Source organism: Haemorhous mexicanus, chromosome 5, assembly GCF_027477595.1.
Source record: "Haemorhous mexicanus isolate bHaeMex1 chromosome 5, bHaeMex1.pri, whole genome shotgun sequence".
Lineage (NCBI taxonomy): Eukaryota > Metazoa > Chordata > Aves > Passeriformes > Fringillidae > Haemorhous > Haemorhous mexicanus.
This window is the reverse complement of record NC_082345.1, coordinates 9,940,585-9,961,891: the sequence shown is the minus strand read 5'-3', so window position 1 is coordinate 9,961,891 and position 21,307 is coordinate 9,940,585. Positions and strand designations below refer to the sequence as shown.

The 21,307-nt window shown below is 48.9% G+C and overlaps 2 protein-coding genes across 2 annotated transcripts in view; one reads left to right on the top strand and one right to left on the bottom strand.

Moving 5' to 3' along the window:
• PAH (phenylalanine hydroxylase) overlaps positions 1-6,934 on the bottom strand; it is a 35,196-nt gene extending 28,262 nt beyond the window's left edge. The window contains exons 1-2 of the mRNA XM_059845834.1: positions 6,776-6,934; positions 2,618-2,725 (exon numbers count right to left, since the gene is read on the bottom strand). Coding sequence (XP_059701817.1) covers positions 2,618-2,725; positions 6,776-6,817 — 150 coding nt within the window. The 5' untranslated portion in view covers positions 6,818-6,934. The remainder of the gene's footprint in view (positions 1-2,617; positions 2,726-6,775) is intronic.
• Positions 6,935-15,179: 8,245 nt separating this feature from the next.
• ASCL1 (achaete-scute family bHLH transcription factor 1) lies at positions 15,180-17,997 on the top strand. The gene is made up of 2 exons (XM_059847858.1): positions 15,180-16,579; positions 16,799-17,997. The coding sequence occupies exon 1, from the start codon at positions 15,901-15,903 to the stop codon at positions 16,555-16,557; it is 657 nt and encodes a 218-aa protein (XP_059703841.1). The 5' UTR covers positions 15,180-15,900; the 3' UTR covers positions 16,558-16,579; positions 16,799-17,997.
• Positions 17,998-21,307: the final 3,310 nt, after the last annotated feature.

Below are 21,307 nucleotides of genomic sequence, written 5' to 3'. Positions count from 1 at the left end.
CTGGGAGTGCATCCCAGGAAGGGCCTCAAGTGTGGCTGAACAATGCTCCCACAGAGTAAAAAAAAAATTTTCCAGTTCTTAAACCAAGGAGAGGATGAGCCTTCCCAGGTCCCTACAGAAACCTCCTCTATAGAAAGACATCTTGTGAGCTAATAACTCCTCAAGATTTCTCCTTTCTTTAGGTATCTCCTCAATTCCCTGTGACTCAGTCTGGATCTTGCTTCCATGCTTCCTTCCCTGGGAGAAAGGGCAAATTTTCAAGTCTTTCATATTTACAGCTCATTCAACCCTCCTCCTCTCCCTTTCATGTCCCACATTAGTTTTACAGACTGTCTAGAAAAGAGGCAAGATCCTCAAAGCCAGTGCTGGAGGCACTGTCCCTTAATCACTCCCAAATCCGAGCTGGGAGGAGGGGGTTGAGCTGTGCCCTCTGCCTGCATTCCCCTGCAGGAGTGCTCAGAGAGGAGACAGCAGTCTGGGCACCCCCACCTCAGCAAGGAGCACAAGGTTTACAGACATGAAACATGTGCCCATCAGCACAGCAGCTGCACCAGGTGTGGACCCCCTCCACGAAGTGAACAATTGCAGCACCACATCTGCTCCTGGAAACAGCCTGATCCTGTTTGTGGCTTGTCAGTTTTCTCTTTTCCTACTGCATGTGGCTGCATGAGGCAATGACAGCTGGGGCAGCCATCCTCACATCTCCTCTTATGAGGCCCCTCTGAGACAAATCCACCACATTTCCACAAGCCAGCAACAAGCTGGTGACACAAACCAGGGGACAAAGCTGGGTGTCTCCCTGCCCAGGGAGCCCACCCACAGAGAGTCTGAGCTAACTCCAGTAGCATCTCTCAGCTAATGCTATTAGGCAGTGAAGGAGTACAAGACAAAAACGTTCCCTCAAGTTCTTCCTGTTTGTTTCCACTCTTTACCTGCCTATCACCACTTTCCCTGTCTGTGCTGTGATGTCAGTGAGCACAAAGTCTTTCTCTGAGGCACCAGAGCTATGGCTCAGATGGAAAAGGGGGAAGGTTTTCCCAGCTGGGCATGTATTTAAAACTTACACCTCTGTGCAGTTCTTGGAATAGAGTTACAACAGCCCAAAGGCTGCTCTGGTTTACAGCAGGAATTCACTAACAGTCCTGAGGAGCTGTCCTTGTACCATTAAATCCCATCCATCCATCCATCCATCCATCCATCCATCCCTCCCCCCAGTACAATGCCAGATGTAAAACTGATATAAGAGCACCTATACCAGGTTTCTTGTCAAGCCTTGGTGCTGGAGGAAGCTGAGAGCCAGCACAGAAAGAATTGGCTTTGTTGGGTGGAAAACCAACTGAGTCCCAACTTCTCATCTGCAATCAGGGCCACTGGGAAAAAGGGGCTCTGTTGGTCTAGTTTAGTTATCTGCTTTGGGGCAAGAAAAGTCACATCCAAGAAATGGTTACTCCTCTCTTTCTTATACTAGCTCCTCTACAAACTTTTCTTTAGAGCTGACAGCAATTTAATTAGTAGACATCAATGCATTTAATAAGAGGATACAAACAGTCCCATAAATTCATTTACAGACATGCACATCACTGACATATGGACATTTTGCAGCATTTTACTAGTCAATTCACAGACTTAGACTTGCTCTTCTGTTGTTGGTGAATTTCCTTTTGTCTTAATGAATCAAATGTGTCCTAAAACTCATAATTATTTTTCTTTTGTACCCATAACACACAACCTCTCATTTCCTAGTAAATCCAATTTATGAATGGAAAATATGCAGGCCACAACTTCTTAGAGTGTTCTAAAGAAATTGCTGTTTTCAGGCACAACTATTGCATTAAAAAAAGAAAAAAAAGCCAAAGAACCAATATAAAAGTGTATTTACTTGGGAGCACAGAGTACACAGCTGTGTGTTGCAACACAACCATCCTGAACCGCAAGGATTTCATGCTTTTCAAACAACATTCATGACATCTGGGAAATATTTCTGCAAGAATAAATAGGCACACAATGTCCTGAAAGGTAAATGGCTCCTTGTTTCCCCAAAAATTTTCCAAATCACTCAGCATAAGTTACTGAGTCCCTTTGGTGTACAAAAAAGTGCTGTCATTTTTATGCTGTTCTGTAGGCACCCTCTACCCACTCTGCAGAAGTACTGCAGGTGGGAGATGGTTGAATCTTTTATATCAGATTTTTTGGGTGGACAAGAGCTAAGATCTGCCCCCAGCAGAAACCCCTCGTGCAATGTGCATTGTGAGTCACATGGCTCACACGCAGGTTATATTTTCTTACAAGTTATAAGGCAAATCATTTGGTTATAAGTCAATCTTAGGTCACAGCCCAACTCACCCTTACCTCTTACTACAGCAGTTATGATTAAATATTTTCCTCTTAAGTGGAAAAAATGCATTTTTCCCACCCTCATGTCAGTGAAAGGTAGAGGCTTTAGTTTAAAAAAAGCAACATCTGCCATGAGACTTTAGGGGATTTTAAGCCCAGAAAAGAAATGGAGGCTGCTTTCCCCTATAATAGCAATGAAATAGAATCACAAACACAACCTCCAAGACCCTGAGAAAATGTGGCTGCAAGACAAAATTGTAAAGACCTGAAGGAAAATATTTACCTCAAATGTGCGCAGGACTTTAGCCAATGCCCCAACTTCTTCTTTCAGAGAGAAAATCAAAGAAATCACACCATTCTTGCTGGGGGAGTCTTCAATGTAGCTAGATTCCTGAAAGGAAAGAAAAAAATACAAACCCAAAAATTGCTACCATTCACCCTAGAGGTCAGTTTTGCCTTTCTCCATGTCCATTTTGCACAGCACCAGTGATGTAAAGGAGGTATAAAACAGCTTTGGGGCTGCTCTGATTTATTTGTAGAGACACAAATCCCTTCTCGAAAACTAGAGCCCTTCTGAGAGCAAGGTAGTCAACAAGGACATGCAAATAAACCTAACACCATCCTTGCCTCCCCTCACCCCTCAGGGATGACTGGAAACATTGCTGCACATTGGTTTCAGCTGCAGGGCAAAGTCCTTCCCTCAGGCTTCCTTTTCATCAGCACTCAGGGTTAAGCAGAGCAATGTGGGTGAGCTCGGTGCAGAGATGCAGACCATGACATGTATTTCCCTTCAGTTCTGCTTGTACCTTCCTGGTATCACCAGAAGAGAGGTAGTATTCACAGGAAGAATGTGGAAGGTGATTTAAAAACAAAACAACAACATCAAGCAAAGAAAATCAGAGAAAAAAAAAGAAGAAGAAGAATGTTGGAGCAAACATTTAGATCTTCCCTAGATCCCATAATGAGTAAAGACTCAGGGCAAGATGTGTTTTCATTTATGTTTGTTCCCTTTCTCTTATTGATTTTCTACTCTGCAAATTCCAAAAGGCAATTTCCAGTACTCTCAAAGGTTTATTTTCATTATTTTCACAGTTCTCATTACTAGAATGTCTTTGCATGTCTCTACATATTTCTTTTCATAAAAGCCCTGTTAAGAAAGGAAGAGCTATTTCACCACTTCTGAAGGAGGAAACAGCCCTGGAGTGGAGGCAGATCTTGAAAGCTGGGCACTTGGCATGGCAGGTAAATGCCTGCTGACATTTCAATCACCTAATTTTTCTGATATCAAAGTAAATTTGATGTACAACCATCACAAACTTTTGGAGGCCCCATTAATATCTTATTTGCATGTTTATTTTATTTTTTTAACATCGAATGGCTTTGGACAAATTGCCTGTGGTTATTTCAAAGATCACACCAGACAACTCCTGGGCTAAAGCTTGATTCAAGGTACCCATTCAAATATTCCTTATAAAGATCTGGATTTTTGGGCAGAGCTTGCTCTCATTATGGCTATTGCTCAATTGAACATATAAATCAGGGTAAAAAGAGTCCCAGTTCCCAAATATTGTCCTCAGTGAAGATAGCCTTTGTAGAAGACAAATTAACAATCAAAGCCAGCTGCCCTGAAGCCATAAAGCTCTTGGTGGGCCTACATTTCCTGAGGCAGAGCTATGAAGAGCTGCCTTCTTTTGTAAAGTAAATAATTGTTGATTCTTCAAGCCATCTCCAAGGCTGCCTCCAAGGCTGCTGCTAACAGACTGGCCACACATTTTTTCTATCTGGCTTTTTTTCCAGAGGCTGCAAAGGTTTTCCAAATATCTTACAGCTTTATGAGGGACCTCTAGTGCAAACTGTACTAGAAGTGCTGCACCAGAAGGAAGACTGCCACCTGTTCAGCTGTGACAATTCCTGCAGCATCTCTCTGTCTCCTGAGTCCCCATGCAGCCAGGCAGTCAGCCTAGCTCTTACATGGGGAGGACCAAGAGGAAAAGCAGCTGGAAGTGATGTGTCAGCTGGCTAATGAAACCCATTTACACCTCGAACAACCACAAGGAAAAATGATGACAGGAGTCTGGCAAAAGCCAAAACAAATGTCTGAAGTTCTGAAATTTTATGGTAGTGTGACCAAAACTGTCATCTCAAATACTGTCCATGCATTGCTTTTTCCTTCTGTTTTCACCCACTACAGCCAAAACTGATCTCAAGGACAGAACTGGCTCCACCATTGCCTGTCCAATGGATTGAGATTCTGGTTTTCACTGTCTGCAATGAGACTGCTGTAAAAGACATGCAACGATATATTTAAAATATTCTTGCCAAGTCATGCTGTGGAACCAACTTATATGGCAAATTGACTTGAATGTGTGTGACAAATAAAGAAGTCATGGTTTGCATACTTGCAGGGGATATAATGCAAAGTTGAAGTCCTGCAAGGCAATCTTGATGATAATAATTGATCTCTTTGTACAATGAGATTAGACAAAAAAAGCCTTAAAAAACCTTTCCAAACTCATTGTTCACTAGCTTTGATTTGTTGAGATCAGCTGCTTTCAATCTGTCCTCAGTCATTTTCCCACTCTTGTAACTTGATTTATATTGGTGCTTGAGAGAAAGACACTGCAGTAGGGAGTAGGCACTAGTGTTGTAAACAGCCTCATACTTGCTTAACTTCTTGCACATCTGCAGATGCACTCAGTTCCCTGGAAGGTCTTTTAACAAGCATCAGTCCATGCCTGAGCCTGTCACAGAGGTGACATCTTTAATTGCAAACGGGGAGAAGACTGAAATGATTGTTTTCCTGGTACCCAGTTCTTATCAGGATATATGGAGGCAGCCTGCATCAGTACACACTGCAGATAATAAACCTCAACACATGCACTGGAGGTGATAGCAGCAAAAACAGAGGCACTCACATTATTGTTGGGCTTTTTGTAGTACTTATGCATTGCTTTAGCTCAGTTTTACCATTCTCATTTTGGACTTTAACTTCTAGTCCCTCAACATACATGAAGGAATTGCAGATTTGGGTTGTTCTACTGTTTTGTTACTATTGTGATTATGATTCAGAGTCGAAGAAACAAGTTTATTGTGTTGAAATATTGTCTCTGTGATGTGTATATGTGATCTATAGTGTGCACAAATTCAGTCCTAATTTCCTTCCAGCTCTGTTTCTTTTCCAGGAAATAAAATGAGAACCAGTTGAAGAACATGAACAACCACCCCTGGACCTATGACAATCTCAAACAAAGTGTTATGTACACGCAAGATAGGTTTACCTGAGCACAGATCTGCCTTTTTAGTTAGCCACATTGCACGTATATTGGTATTGCCATTCTGACACAGGTAGCAGCATTGGGGGTCAATAACACAATCCTGTCAGCCTTCTAATCCATTGCTGGGACATTTAGCTAAATGCTGAGACATTCAGCTAAAGCCCTTCAGAGTGAATTCCAACATTGGTAAAGCCAGAGAGAGTTTTTCTTGCAATTTCAGGATATAAGAATTTTCATCTCACTGCTGTAAAGTTCAAATTTACTAGATATGCAAAATGGGGGGGAAGGGGAGGAAGAGAAAAAAATATTTCAAATTAAAAGATTTCCAAGTTACTTGTGAATATGGATTTGGTTTCCAAGTCAGATTTCTTAAAGCATTTAAATGCTTATCATGGTAGTTGTCATTGGAACCAAGAAATTACACAACTTGGATAAGCAGCAAGGTGAGACTCTAGAGAAATACTGTGGGAGCTCAGCCTCAGCACACAAAGTAGGAAGAGAGGCTTAATTGGCATCTCTGCTCTTATAAGAAATAGAAGCTCTTTCTTTGCACATCTGATGCAGCTTGACCCTGGCTTCAGCAGCATTGCATAGGACAGATAAGTGCAGAATTTTGTCCTAATAATTAACCATGCCAGCCTCAGGTTACATCACTTGCCCCTGCAGTAACATCAGTGCCTGTATTTAAAAGGCATGAACTTCAGGTTCTTCCTGTACTTCCCAAAGCAAAGAGTTCAAAGTCAACCAGTCAGTAAACATTAAAAAAGAGAGCCCCAAATTTAACAAAAAGCTACACCAGAAGAGCTCACAATTTCATCTGTTTTCCTTTAACAAAAGACAGCTTCTTTTCGTCACACACATTTAAGACCTCAAATAAGATTCTGGTCTTTTTTGATTCTTTGTCTTTTTGCCATGTACATAAGGATACTGCTGCAATGTTTGTTTGTATTCTCACTGTGTTTTTTGTGAGCACAATTAACAGCAGACAAATAGAGGAGCTGCCAAAATTGCTCGGGTACTGCAAAGTGTCAGGACAGGACACCTTGATTCTTCTCCGCTGGGGTCACACTGCCTCTCAGAGAGGGAAGGACAAGCATAGGAGTGCAGGAGTGAGGCAGGACACCCCTCCACCTCTGCAAAAAGCAGGCACAGACCCCATCACTTACCTGGAAAGAGTCCCCATTCATTTTGTAGTGCTGTGAGTCCATGTTGCAAAGGCAGCTATACCCACACAGGGAGGCCCCTCCACTACAGCAGGTGAAGCCTTCTGACTTAACTGCAGTGTACAGAGATCTGTGCAAAGGTATTTAAAGTGGAGCAGCCAAGGCAAAGCCATTCCCTTCCCCAGCTCCCTCCCCTGGACAGCACGCCAAGGGGGCGTTCTCCCTGCACGCCCACCCCGCCCACCCCACCCACCGCTGGCACACCAAGCAGCCGCTGCAGCTCTCCAGCAGATTGTTTCTGTCTGCACCCAACGTAGAGGAGCAGCATGCTCTGAATTAACAGCCTTCCTCCTCCTGATCAACATCAGCTGCTTTCATTTTTTCTCAAGTCAACACATGGTTTTCAGTTCAGCCTTGAGCCCGTTCCTTCCCACTGCAGCTGCGTGTTCAACCTCAGGTGGGTTTCACCTTGGGGTCAGTCCCCTTGGACAGATATCAGACGTTCTGCAGGATGTGTTCTTTGGATGTCAAAAGTCAGGTACAGAAGACTCTGGAGAGGCACAGCAGCTGAGGGATTTGTCCTTTAGTAGGACCTCTGGGGCTGCTTCCAAAGAGCTCAGAGAGCAGGAGATACCACTCCGCTCAGAGTGACACCAGAGAGAGGCACCCAGTCCAGGGGAAGCATGAGACAGGAGTTAGCAGCATGAACCTCACACTGGGATATGAGCCTGAGCATGGGAAAGGGAAGAAGGAAAAGGAAGAAAAGGAGCAGGAAAAAGTAGGTTAGAACTCCAGGGCAGGAAGATGTAGAACTGCAGATGATGTACATGTGCTCGCATTTGGTGTCAGCCATGGAAAGCACAAAAGGGGAACAAGGTTGGATACATCAATGATTTAGGAAAGGTTAGTTTATTGATATGAAAGAGCCCAAATAAGAGTCATCCAAGGGGGTAAAGGAGTTTGGAAAGCTGTAGCCCAATATCAGAGGGCAGGTGAAAAAATGTCAAGTGAAGCTTGACATGTATCTATCTTGCTATTTGGGAAATGAAGTCTTAAAAAGATAAACTGTGCCAAGGTAGGTAATCTTCCTATATTTTCATGATGAAGGCAAATTCTCTTTACAGATATTTTGTCCTTGAAGAAAGCTCTACTATGCACACCTGTGCAAACTCATATTGGTGAACACTAGAAAAGACTTACTGTAAATTTTTCATACCTACAAAACCCAGCAGCTTTACAGCGGAGAAACTGAATAGAACCATTTTCTTAATTCTTACTGCTGAGTCAGAATCCATCCCACTGAAATTATCAATTATATAACATGCATCTGAAGTGACTCCATGCTTTGGGTGCAAATACACACCTTTTTCAGAAGAGCTGCTTCTTTGTGCATCCTGAAACTGCCTTTAGGGTAGAAAATCATTTCTGAAGTGATCAGCAAGCCTGTGGTATCGACTGGCAGGTCAAGATAGCCAAATGTGATGCACACTAAACACACTGGATCCTGTTCACATGGCAGTAGGATGGGGCAAGGAAAGGCAGAGCAGTGGGGGAAAAGTATCCCCAGTAATTGCCAGCAGTAGAAAAACTACTGGCTTTTTTTTTTACTCAGCCAGTAAATTCATTATGGTAGCCAGTATTTTGTGCTCTGTGTTTGTGTAGCACAAGGCACAGCCCTATCCATGATAGGGAGACTGAAGGCCACCTTGGAAAAAAATAACAGTGAGATGAAGGTGGTGACAACTCTGATTATAGCCCCTGTGCAGAACAAGGCACACTCCAGAAACTAGTCTTGTTTACTTTCCCCACACACCATGCCTTGCCACCTGGTGTATTTTTCAGTGACATAAACTATTCTTTCCTCTGTTTGTCCCTTCCTCTTTCTTTCCTAACTCCTTCTCTTTTCACTAATCTTTATTCTCTCTTTTACTTCTTTATGGCTTTTAAATGCTTTTGGTCTTTGTTCCTTCCCTTTCTCCATCTCTTTTCTTACATTTGTCCACTCTACCCAATGGTAATGGCAAGACAAAGTGAAATATCAAATACCTAAAATACTGCTCATGCCAAATCTTTGTAATCATCTGTTGTGCCTCCTAGCCCCTTCTTTTTTGTATTTATTTTGCAAGATTATCTCTCACCTTTGTTGTTACACAATCATAATAATATCACCAGTGTATTACCACCAGTTCACAGTTTGGTCAGTCTGCACTGTCAGAGGTTGCCTGGTAGCAGAAAGCACTGGCTGAAGGAAACAAAGTTCCACCTTGCTAGGAGGAATTCCCAATGTCTCCTGTTTTGGAGCAAAGTGGTGTGTGGGGGTGTGTGAGTATGTGTGTGCCCAGTGACATTACTCTTAGGAATATGCAGTTGCATCAGCATCTGTAACCTTGGGCCATTTCAGAGTCCAAACTGCAGGAGCTTCCTGGTCCTCTTTGAAGTTCTACTTCAGTGTACCAAGCATGGGTTCATCCCCCTGCAGTGACACTGCCAGCCAGGTTTTCCCATTTGGGTTTCAAGCTTCCTCATGTGCCTGATTCCCCTGCCAGCGTGAGCTGCTGGGCTTTAAGTCTGTTAGTCCTGCTCTGGGCTTTTGCTGCTGCACTGAGCATCCCCTCTCCTTTCAGTGATACGCAGATATGTGCTGATGTCCCACTTTGCCTTTGCCTAAAAACACGTGTTTTCCCCCCAAAACACACCTTCTAAGGGCGCACACCCCACATGTAGTCCTTTCCGTCTGTGCTCTCAGCCACAGCTCACAGGGCTCTTTGCACTGAAGTTGGCAAGCTCCCCTGGCCGGCACGATGCGAGTTCAAGGAACCACGGGCTTTGGCTGCTTTTCAGACTGCTCTTTGCCACCCATTTGCAGAGTGGCAGCTTCCCTGGACCTGTGAGTCCTTGTGTCTGGGCAAGGATGTCCCTTCCTGTGCCAGGACACTGAGCCTATCCTTGGCCTGCAGCTCCCTGCTTTCCTGCTGGTTCAGAGTGTCCCAGTGCATGTAAGGGTGCAGTAAGCAGAGGAAGGAAATTTTGTAATGAATACAGAAACTGGTGGAAAAAATTCCCAGATGAGGATTCCAAGAGTATCTTAGGTGGTTTGTGTGTGTGTGTACGGGAGGGGGGCATCCCCCTTATCAACACCATGTATGCATTTACCAGAGATCTCAGGGTGCTGTAGCTCTCCCTTACACCCCACAAAGACAGCACTTCCTCTCACATCCCTCTGCGTCGTGCTGGCAAAGCCGTACCCCCTCTCACTGCAGAGCCGGGCTCCCCGAGACCTCAAGGCCGCACCCCATCCCTCCCCCCCGGATTTCCCCGGGTCCTTCCCTCCTAGGCGCGGGTGGCCGGGAGGTGGCACTGTGTCCTCACGGCAGAGGAGGCTGGCGGCAGTGGGGACCCCGGCTATCCCTGCTGCCTGCCCGCCCCGGGAGTAGCGGGGGATCCGCTTCCCAACCTGCGCAGGCATCACCCAAACCCTCTCCTACCCCTTCTGCAGGGGACTACCGCTTCGGAGGAGCCGGGAACAACCCACTCCCCACCCAAAATATTCAGCTCTCCAAAAAGTGGCGCTGGGGTGTGCGGGAGGGCAGCCCGGTGTGATTTATCCCCCGGGGCTCTGACAGACGCACAACTCGTGGCCGCACAATGGGGCCACCCGGCAGAGCCGGCAGCGAAGGGCTCCTCTCCGCGGGCGCGGAGGGCAGGGGAGCAGCGGGCGGCCCCGCCCGGCGGGATCCGGGGGAGCTGCGGAGCGGCGAGCGGGACGGGACCGCGGGGGAAAAAGCTGCTTCGGCGGCTGAGTTGGGTTTGGGGGTTTGTTTGGTTGGTTGGTTGGTTGGGGTTTTTTTCCTGGTTTTTTTTTGTGTTTTTTTTTTTTTTTTTTTTTTTTTTTTTTGGTTGGGTTTTTCTCTCTGTGTGTGTGTGTGCGTGTGTTGGGGGTTTTTTTGGTGGTGGTTTTTGGTTTTTTGTTTTTGTTTTTTGCAGCCCTATATGCAAACTGTCACTTCAGGTTAGCACAAGACCTGATGTAGCTCATTAGCATGAGCTGTATCTAATACGCTTAAAACCTCTAATTATTTATTATGCCCTAATTGGCAGCCCAAGAAATGTCTGCAAAGTGATGAGTGTTCATCCCAAGACGCCTTTCGAGGACGATTCAGCGGTGTCCCTGATCAAACGTCATTTTTAATTCTTCATTGAGGCACAGGCTTTATTCCTCTTGTAGAGATACAACACCAAGAAAACTCAAACTTGCTACCCCGATAACCCACCTTCTCCACCCTGGGCAGGACGGTCAACAATTAATCATGAATAAAGTTTCATGGTTAAGTTCTTATTTCCATAAAGGGATCTTTAGGAAGAGGCATTAAACTTTATCAACTATGCAAAAGTGCAAACACACGGTCCTTAAAAATTACTTACCCGAGGGACCATCTTGCCTTTTTAGGAGAAAATGTCTTTCCTCACTTCTGAAAGTAGCAAATGTTGAAAATTATATTCACATGGAAACTCTTTCAAAATAAGTTTAACTCTCTGGGGTTGACCCCCCCACACTCCACTCAAAGTGCCTTTTTTTTTTTTCTTCCAAGTCTGTATTATGTTTCTTCAGGCCGCACCAACTATTTATTTATCTTTATTCTTTCTCTCTTTCTTTTCATTCATTATTCTCTTTCTCTCTCTCTTTTTTTCCCCCCTTCCTTGTGTGTGTGGCTTCTCGGTCTGATCTGTAGCTTGTTACCACCCACTGCACGCTCTCTCCTGCAGCCGAGGTGTTTCTATACAAACTTCAGCGTCCAGTTGTCATATTAATTATTACACTGAGTAATGACTGAAATAGTCAAAATAAGGGGAGACTCAAGAGAGCTTTTTCTTGCTGCTCAAAGATTCAGCAAAGAAGCCTTGCAACAAAGCACTAATTGGTCCCCAGAAATACTCTGACAAGGCATGGAAGATAGGTTTCATAAAGCCCAGCAATTGTGAAGGGGGAAAAGATCCTTGAATAGACCCCACGCTTCTTTTCTAAACTCTCTTGCTGAGCAAAAAATGGACTGCTTCTTGAATACTGGACTGATCTTGAATGCTATACCCAGCAGAGAAAAAAATGCACCATTTATTGTAAGTTTTTTTTCCAGCTATTCATGTGTTCTATGTGGAGAATAAGCTGGTTTTGTTTACCATGAAAGACCTTTTACTTTATTTTCACTCTTGGGGGGGAAGCTGGAAAGGCGAGGGGGAGGGCGGGGGGAGGGAGAGAAACACATGTGCCCAAATCCAGACGAGCTGCCTACTGTAACAAAATGGAGTGTAACAAATCCTACAGAAGTCCCGAATGTATCGATTCTTTGAAGATCTATATAGATTAACGACTTTCGTTCTGCTTTTCCAAGACAGCATTTAATCATAACGTAAATGGCCTTTAAAAAAGAAAAGAAGTGGCAAGAAAAAAAGAAGCATACCAGAGCTGTTTTTTTTTTTTTTTTTTTTAAAAAAAAGGCTAAGATTTCAAAAGGCCTCATGAGTATGGCTACAATCTAGGCACACAAAAAAGACACTAGAAAATAATGTCAGTTCAAGATTTAAAAATAAATAAATAAATAAAGACTGAAATAAAAGTTCCAAATGAAAAGGGCAAGGGCTATTTATCATTATATTAGAATTAAGAATTTTAAGGCGCAGGTGCAGGACTGTGCATAGGAGTGGGTGGAGGCGGGGGACCTTGGAACAACATTTATTATCTAGGAATCTGGTCCCTTATTCGGCACAGTGAGCACACAGAGGAGCTGGTGAGATTGGAATTACCTCAGACATAAGGGGTGAGTTCTTTCCCCGGTGGCAGTGGGAGGAAAGAAAAGGGAGGAAAAGACTCTGCCCCCTCATCCACCCCTCACACAAACACACACCATGACCCAGGGTAGCCAAATGGGTGCAGGGCCACAGAGGCACAATTACATGAGTTACACTTGGTGACCTCTGGGACTCACAGTTTTTTGCCTTTTTAAGAGCCCTCTGAGACTGGAGAAGAAGGGACCCAGAAACCCTGGTCTTATTCTGCCACTTCCAGGAAGAAGGGCAGGAATGTTCCTATGTGGTGTTTCTACACCGGTTCTGGAAGCAGGCTGATCCAGAATTAGTCTGTTTAAGTATATATCTATATATAGTTTACAGGGCTGCTATTCCTTTGATATTTCTGTTAGCACTTCCCAAAGTTGTAATGCAGAGCTGATGATGCAACAACTGCTTCCAGTGCAATCTGTTCTGACATCAGACAAGGGATGTTGAACAAATCATCCAGGAGACCTGGAACTGAAGATGGAGAGCTCCCCAAACAGGAAATACAAGCAAACATTTTATCCTGCTAAGGGACCCCAGGAGTGGATAAAATAAGTTAAAACATTTCCCATGTGATGAGACAGTAAGCTAGAAGTCAGAAACTGGTCAGTGATCAGTGAAGAGGTCCCAAAATAAATATGACCACACAGAACTACTTCACATTTTTCATCATGCATGCTGAAAAGCTGACATGGATTAGCATGACACAGCATTAAAAGTTGACATTTTAAAAAATACAATTACTAGCTAGCAGGTGCACATTGAGGTTCTCCTGTGCTATGTTTCTGGTTAGCCCTTTTTTAACTCACACACCCAGCCAGGGTCAGAGATCCAGTGGCAGATAAGAACTGATTTCTACAGTACCAGATTGCTGTAATTGAGATCAACAACAGTACAAGGCATGTTTTTGCAGACATTTCCACTGAAACCTTAACATAGACTGTGCAGGTCCTCTCCTTCCAAGCTTTGGAGCTGGTGTGAGTACCAGGGATTAAAGCCACCTACCAGGGACTTCCTAGTGCCATTATATCACCTTGGCAAGGCTGTCACACCATGGCTCTGCTCTTTTTAGTGGGTTAGAGAGCATACACATCTGAGTTTACAGAGTTGAAAGATGCAGAGAGAAACGGAAATGAGACAGAGTAGAAGGTAGAAAATGTGCTAAAAATTTCAGATATATGTGAAAGGCAGGAGGGCAGGGGCAGAATGCCAAGATCAGCATTCTCATTCTCTGGTGCTGAACTGGTCATGCCTCCCAGGCTGCCTACACCTCTGCAGCCCCAAGGGTCAGCGTGACCCCCAAAGCCCATGAGGCTCAAACTTTCAGCAACTCACTGCTGCTTTACCTCATTTGCTCCTGAACCACAAGTGAGACTTCACCTGAGAGCAGTGATAATTTCCCCTGCATAGGCCAGGTCCATCCTGACTCCCCAGTTACAAGCCAGTGCCATTGCCTGCTTGGAAAGCTGGTGCCCCATTTCCACTTCGCAGTGTGCCACGGGAGGAGCAGGGGGTCAGTGGCTTCCCCGGGCCCAGCGAGAGGACAGTGTGACCTGGGAAAGGGGATCTGGCAGTGAAGGGTGGGCTAACTCCACACCTGCCAGCTCTGGCCAACACACCCTTACTCTATGAGGCAAACCTCCTCCCTTCCCGCGCCGGACCACTCGCGTGGGACGTGCCCAGGAGTGGTTTGCTCTTTCTCTCCTGACCGGCTGACCCCGCGGTGATCAGCATTCCAGAAGGGTAATTTGAGGTGACTTCTCCCCAGAAGCCTCTACCCTGCCCTGTTCTCAGCCGCCCTCCTCCTATCACCCAGCCCGGCTCACCCGCGGTTGTCGCTGGCTAATAGAGCCATCAGGCGGCCCGCGGGGCGTGTGCGGTGCCGGGCACACGCGGCTCCGGCCGCTGGAAGCGGGGGGGCACGGCAGCCCCCGGCGGTGGGTCTCGGACACTCATGGAGCTCCGCATGGCAGCGCTCGGTGAGCGAAGGGAACGATACCAGGATCCCGGTGCTCTCTAAGGACAAGGTGAAGCCGAGATCCCCCACACAAAGTTTCCCTGAACGCGCCGCGTCCCGCAATGGCAAGGGCGCTTCTCCCGCGGGCTCGCGCCGCTTTGCCTGCCCGCACCGCGGGACGGCTCCGTGTCTACACATCCCGCACCGCTGTTCTGCCCCCTCCAAACCCCGGCAGGTGCCGCTGAGGTGGCCCCAGCAGGAGATGCTCCCACACCCTGGGGCTTCTCCGGGAGTCACCCCCTGTCCGTCCCTCAGCGCGATCCGCACCCCGTCTCGGACGCCCCTTGGCGGGCAGGGCTCCCCTCTTTCTCCTTCCCTTTCCCCCTCACGCTTTCCCGCCCCCGCGCCCCCGCCCCCCCCCCCGCGGCGCCCACGCGCGCCGCCCCCGCCCCGCCCCCGGCCCGCGCGGCGCCCCGGCGCGGGTGTTTGCTCAGGGCCGGGAGCGCGGCACGCGCCGGGCGCACGCACTTGCGACAACAAACCCGCGAGCGGCGGGGGCGGCGCGCGGGGCGGGGGGCGGCGGGGGGAGGCGGGGCCGCGCGGCCGCCAGCGCGTGTGCGGCGGGGGGCGCGGGGGCTCGTGTGTGTGTGCGTGTCTGTGTGTCTGTCCGTGTGTGTGTCTGTGTGTCTTCTGTGTATGTGTGTGTGTGTGTGTGTGTGTGTGTGTGTGTGTGTGTGTGTGTGAGTGCGCGAGCGAGTGGGTGTCCCGCGCTGAAAAGGCGGCAGCGCTCCGCGCATCGCGGCCGGCAAAGCCGCGGAGCGTGGAAGGCGCAAGGTGCAGGGTGTGCGTGTGTGTGAGCGCGGGGGATGGCGGGGGGAGGCTTGTCTGTGTGTGTGTGTGTATGTGTGTGTGTGTGTGTGTGTAGGAGAAGAGGGGGGGCGAGCCCCGTCCGCCCCTTATAAGAGACACAATCCTGAGCCACTTTTTGCAAAAGGGGCTTTGCAAAGCAGCCTGCGCACACGCGAGCGCCACGAGCCTCCCCGCGGCCGTCGCACGGAGGGCGAGAGGGAGGGGGGCGGGCAGAGCCGCCCGCCGTCCCCGCCGCCCGCCCGGCTCCGCCGTCCGCTCCCGTCGGTCGCCGCTGTCCCTTTCCCCTGCCGTCTGTCGCCTTGTTCTTTTTCTTCTTCTTTTTTTTTTTTTTTTTTTTAATTTGAAATTGAACGTCGCAAGTTTTTCCTTTTTCTCTTTTTGATTTTTTTCCTTTTTTTTTTGTGGTGGTGGTGGGGGGACGGGGACCGGCCGTCAGTCGGGCGCCCCCGCCTCGCAGGACGCCCCCTCGCCTATGGCCAGCGGCAGCCCCGCCAGGATGTCCAGCGCCGCCGGGCAGCCGCCCTTCCTGCAGCCGGCGTGCTTCTTCGCCGCGGCGGTGGCCGCCGCCGCCGCAGCCGCTCCTCCGGGGCCGCCCCCGGGGGCGCCGCCGCCGCAGCTCAGCCCGGCGGGCGGGCAGCCCTCCCCGGGCGGCAAGCCCTCGGCGCCGCGGGCGGCCAAGCGGCAGCGCTCGGCCTCGCCGGAGCTGATGCGCTGCAAGAGGAGGCTCAACTTCAGCGGGTTCGGGTACAGCCTGCCGCAGCAGCAGCCGGCGGCCGTGGCGCGGCGCAACGAGCGAGAGCGCAACCGGGTGAAGCTGGTGAACCTGGGCTTCGCCACGCTGCGGGAGCACGTCCCCAACGGCGCTGCCAACAAGAAGATGAGCAAGGTGGAGACGCTCCGCTCCGCCGTCGAGTACATCCGCGCCCTGCAGCAGCTTCTCGACGAGCATGACGCCGTCAGCGCCGCCTTCCAAGCGGGAGTCCTCTCGCCCACCATCTCGCCTAGCTACTCCCACGACATGAACTCCATGGCGGGCTCCCCCGTCTCCTCCTACTCCTCCGACGAGGGCTCCTACGACCCGCTCAGCCCCGAGGAGCAGGAGCTTCTCGACTTCACAAGCTGGTTCTGAGCGCCGGCCGCCCTCCCGGCAGGTGGGTAGGAGCCCGCGGAGGGCCCGGGGAGGCGGGGGGTGGATAGCGGGGGGACGGCCGCGGGGCGGCGGGGCCGCAGCCGCCGCGGGAGGGGGCGCAGCCGGGGATGCTCCTCGGGCGGTCGCCGCGTGTCCCGCGGTACTTACGGGGGGCTCTGCGGCCCGACGCTGCGCTGGTCGCGGCGTGGCTCTGATCTCCTCTTTCTTTTTATTGTTACAGGACAGTCGCAAAAGGGAAAAACAAAACAAAACAAACAAAACCAACAAAAACCAAAAAAACGACACAAAACCAGATCACACACAGAGAGACAAAAATCCACGCAGAAAAAGAACCTGTTGCGTTTCCAGTTCCCCTGCCGTCGGAGGGCGGTGCGGGCACGTCTCTCGGCGGGCGGGCACAGCGCTGTGCGCGGCGGGGGCGGTCGGGGCGGTCGCCCCCGGCCCCGGAGACCGGCCGGCCTTTGCACTCCTTCGCAGTGCCACGGACTGCGCCCCGGCGGAGTGGCTGTCCGACGGGGGAGCCCCGGGCCGCGGGAAAGGGCGCTGCGCTCCTCGGCCTGCGGAGGAGCTCTTCCTCCTCAGCAGAAAGGCGGCCCATCTCCGCACCTCGCCGCCGCCTCGGCCCTTCAGAGACTGGCGTTCACCTGTGGACTAAGTTAGTTTCCCGATGTCTGTGGAGATGCTGAAGTTAAGCTATGCTGTACTCAAAGAAGTCCCTGGAGCCCCATCTACCTTCCGTCTCCCCGTGCTTCTCCTTCCCCTCGATCCAAGCTTTTCCCCTCGTTTCCATCATAGAATGCTTCCAATCTTTTTTTTTTTTTGTGAATTTTTTATGATAAGAAAATCTATTTGTATCTATCCTAACCCGGTTGGGGATATATTAAGCTATTTTTGTACATAAGAGAGAGAGAGATTTATAGATGTTTTGTACAAATGGTTTAAAATGTGTATATCTTGATACTTTTTTTAATATGTAATGCTTATTACCTCTTCATGTTTAGACTCGTAGTCAACATTACCCTACAACTGCCATTTTTGTATGTGGTTTTGTAAAAGGACTTGGATTTCCTCCAGATGTACTTTAGCACCAATGTGTCTTACTTTATAGAAATTTTGTTAATGTATTAATAATGTCATTAAACAATGTTCAAAGTGAACAAAGTTTATGCAGCTATTGTCCAAACGCCAAACGGTAGCCATTTGTTCTCATATGCTGCCTTTTGGGAAAAAGAAAAAAAAAAAAAAAGAAAAACCAGACAAGCAAACAAACAACCCCACCACCACCACTGCCTTTTCTTACTATTTTACTACAAACTGACAAAGGTCCTGTATAACCCTATTTTATACAAACTAGTTTCGTAATAAAATTTTTTTTAATTAAAATGATCAGCTGCCTACCGCATGCAATTTTTTTTCTTTCTGCCATTGACAACGATGAATGTAAGGACAGAATGCTAATCGATGTTATACCGGAGCTAAGTTGCATATGAAGTGTTTGTACCTGACGGATGTAACATATATATCTTTATCTATCTCTATATAAATATGCAAAGATCTAGCGCTATCACCATTGTTTCCTTGCCCTTCTGTGTTGCAAATGTGTATCCAAATCAAAAGGAGAGGGGATGATTAATGATTGCATTGTCCTTCCTGAAATCACTGCACATTACAGAATTCCTCCTAAAGCCCAAGTCTTAAAAAAAGAGGGCGCTCCATCCCGCGTTTCGGGATGCGGTGTGACCCTGTCCTCCTCCGCGGCTCTGACCCAACGGGGCAGGAAAACACGGGGGATGGCACAGCCGCCGCCACGCAAAACACGGGGCGCTGTGTTGCCTCTGCGAAGACTGGCTGGGTAAATAAAACCATGGCGGGGAAGACGGGAAGCGAGAGGAGAAGGGAGATAAAATTAAATAAATAAATAAAGTAGTAGAAATCGGTGGCAGTGTAGAGCTATTGGTCTTTCCAAACTTGTTATTCTGCCCAAATAGCGTGATCTGCCTGTAAAAGTACCCAATTACCAAGACTCAAAAAGAAATTGGACTCTTCCCCCCATTCCCTGCTTTTTTTTTTTTTTTTTTTTTTTTTTTTTGGCTAGCCTGCTTGTTGTCAGTTAGCAAGGACGTGACTAGAATTCGTCTTCTTTTCGCCTGGCTCCTGCATCACTTGCAAATTCAGTTTGCGTGCACCAACCCAAGCGGAAAGCAAAGCTCACAACACATCTTACCAAAAAAAAAAAAAGAAAAAAAATCCCAACAAAGACTGGGGAGAGCCAGTGTGTCGTACGGAGTTAAAAAGAAAAAAAAAAAATAGTGTGCTGTCGAGTTGAGAGGGATGCGCTATTTTTAAAAAAGAGGAGGGAAAAACTTTGGTGGAGGAGCCCGGAATTTTCCCTCTGTGTGTGTGTATGTGTAACTATAGATAGATACAGGTATAGATATAAATAAATAAATAAATAAATATATATATATATATTTATATGCACGGACGCATATGGACGCTTACACGTGTGTATTCCTGCTTTGCTTTTAAAGCATACACACGTTTGCCCCTTTGCCTCCTCCCCCCACGCCCAGAAATGATCAATACGTGATTTAATCGCGGGGAGGGGGAGGGCAGAGGAGGGGGAGGACGGGACGGGAGCACGGGACACGGTGGGGTCACGAAATCCCTCATTACTTTAGCACAAACACTCATTGTTTTAACCGCTCGTGGAACTAATGTTTAGTTATGAAAATAATAACCGTTATATGCCGCCATCCGCTCTCCCTTTACAGCATCTCCCTTTTTATTTACCCACTTTTGCAAGTGTACAGATAAGGTATGCAAAGAAAGTGTAGCGAGTAATTTATAGCTATGAATATAACATTAGGATAATGTTTCATTCTGTTACAAAGGCGAAATTTCTCTTCCTTGTGTAGACAGGTGTTCTTTTTTGCTCACTTCTGAATAGTAAATATCCAGACTCATTAAACTAAAGGCAAAGTTACGCTGTTGTTCGCTACAATGTATAAGACAGGCTCAGAAATTCACCACCTCCTCCCTCCCTTTTCCCCTCAGCCCCCTCCAGAAAGAAAGAAAGAAAGAAAGAAAACACACACACACAATTTTACTGAAGATAGGGAAAGGGCAAAGCAGGATTGGGGTAAATCTCATTACATCTGCTCTAATCGCTTAGCAACACAAAGCCTTTTCTTGTATTAGCGCGGAGAGCCTTTCAGCGCTGCCTGACAGACAGTATTCAGTTAGCATTAGTAAACTCCATAAATCAGGGACTTCTTTGGGCGCAGTATAAGTTTTAAAGCTACTCAGGATTTGGTTGGGGGTGGAGGAAGAGGAGCGGAGAGGGGATATGCGTGCAGATGAAGGCTGCTTGGCCACGGAATGATTAATTTATCTACCTGTGTGTTTATTTATCGTAATGCACGAAAACTGTCCCGTCAACAATTGCCTCTCCCAGAGTGAGTGCCCTCCCCCAAGCCAAGACCCTCGGGCAGCGGGGTAGCCCGGCGAGGACAGCGGCGGTGGGCAGAGCTGCCCCCGCCTCCCCACACCACGGCCCGCGGGATCCTCGCCCGCGTAGCCGGGCCAGAGCCGGGGGGAACCTCCCCGCGCCGTGGGATTTACCCTCTCTCCCTATTCCTGCTCCGCCGCTGCCCCTTCCCCACAGCCCCCCGTGATGCTATCTTATGCACAAACTTGGCTCCGTACGCGGGAGCAGCGCCGGCCCCGCGGAGCCTCCGCGCCCTCTGCCCCTCCCGCGCAGGTAAGGATGAGGGGGAAGCCCCCTAGGCCCTGTCCCGGGAAGGGCTGTGGGCACCGCTTTGAGCATCCTATTGCGCCTAACCCCGTTCTCACCTTCCCCTCAGAGAGGCGCCGACCCGCACCCAGCCCCGCTAGCACTGGCTTTTGGGGAGCCCGGGGGTTCATCCCCTGTTCTAAAAATATTTTTCCCCACCTCTCTTTTTCCTTTTTTCTTTTTTTAATTAATTTGTTTGTTTGTTCCCCCTCCTTCTTCCCTTTTCTCTCCTGCCCCTCCCCGCGGCGCAGGTCCTGCCTTTTGTGTGCGGGCTCGCCGGGGCAGGCGGGGGGGCGGCGGGGGCCGGGCAGGCAGCGGGCAGCGCTGTCCCCGCGCGTGTCGTGCCTCAGCCTTTATCGCGGCGGCGGCGGCGCGGCGGGGGCCCGCCGGGCTCGGGGGCGGCGTGCGCCCGCCGCAGCTGCCGCCCGCCCGCCCGCCCGCGCTCCCCGCCCCGCGCCGCGCCCGCTCCGCTCCGCGCTGCCGGGGCCGAGCGGCGGTCGGGACCGGCAGCACGCGAGGGGAGCGGGCACCTGCCCAAGGAGAGGCAGGCGCGGCCGGGCACACATGGGGGGGGGCACACACGGGACGCCCTGGCTCGCCGCTCCATAATGCAGCGCGTATTACTCAGTGCATTCAGGGATTAGCTCGACTTGAAGTGTGGGGCGATTCTGAGCCTCCCTGCTCCTCCTCGCCTCTTGGAAAGGGGAGAGGGGAGAAGGGCCCCCCCACCCCGGTCACCCCCCCCCCACCCCCCCCACCCCGGTTCGTCTCAGGAACTTCAGCTCCCAAGCGAGCGAGCTCTTAGCGTGTCAGGCCGCACAATGCGGGGCTAATTCCTGCTGCAAAAGGCAAGTGGTGAAGAATCAATCGCAGGCTTTATACAATCAAAAGCGATGATGGGCTTGGGGTTGCAAATTTTTTTTTTTTTTAAGT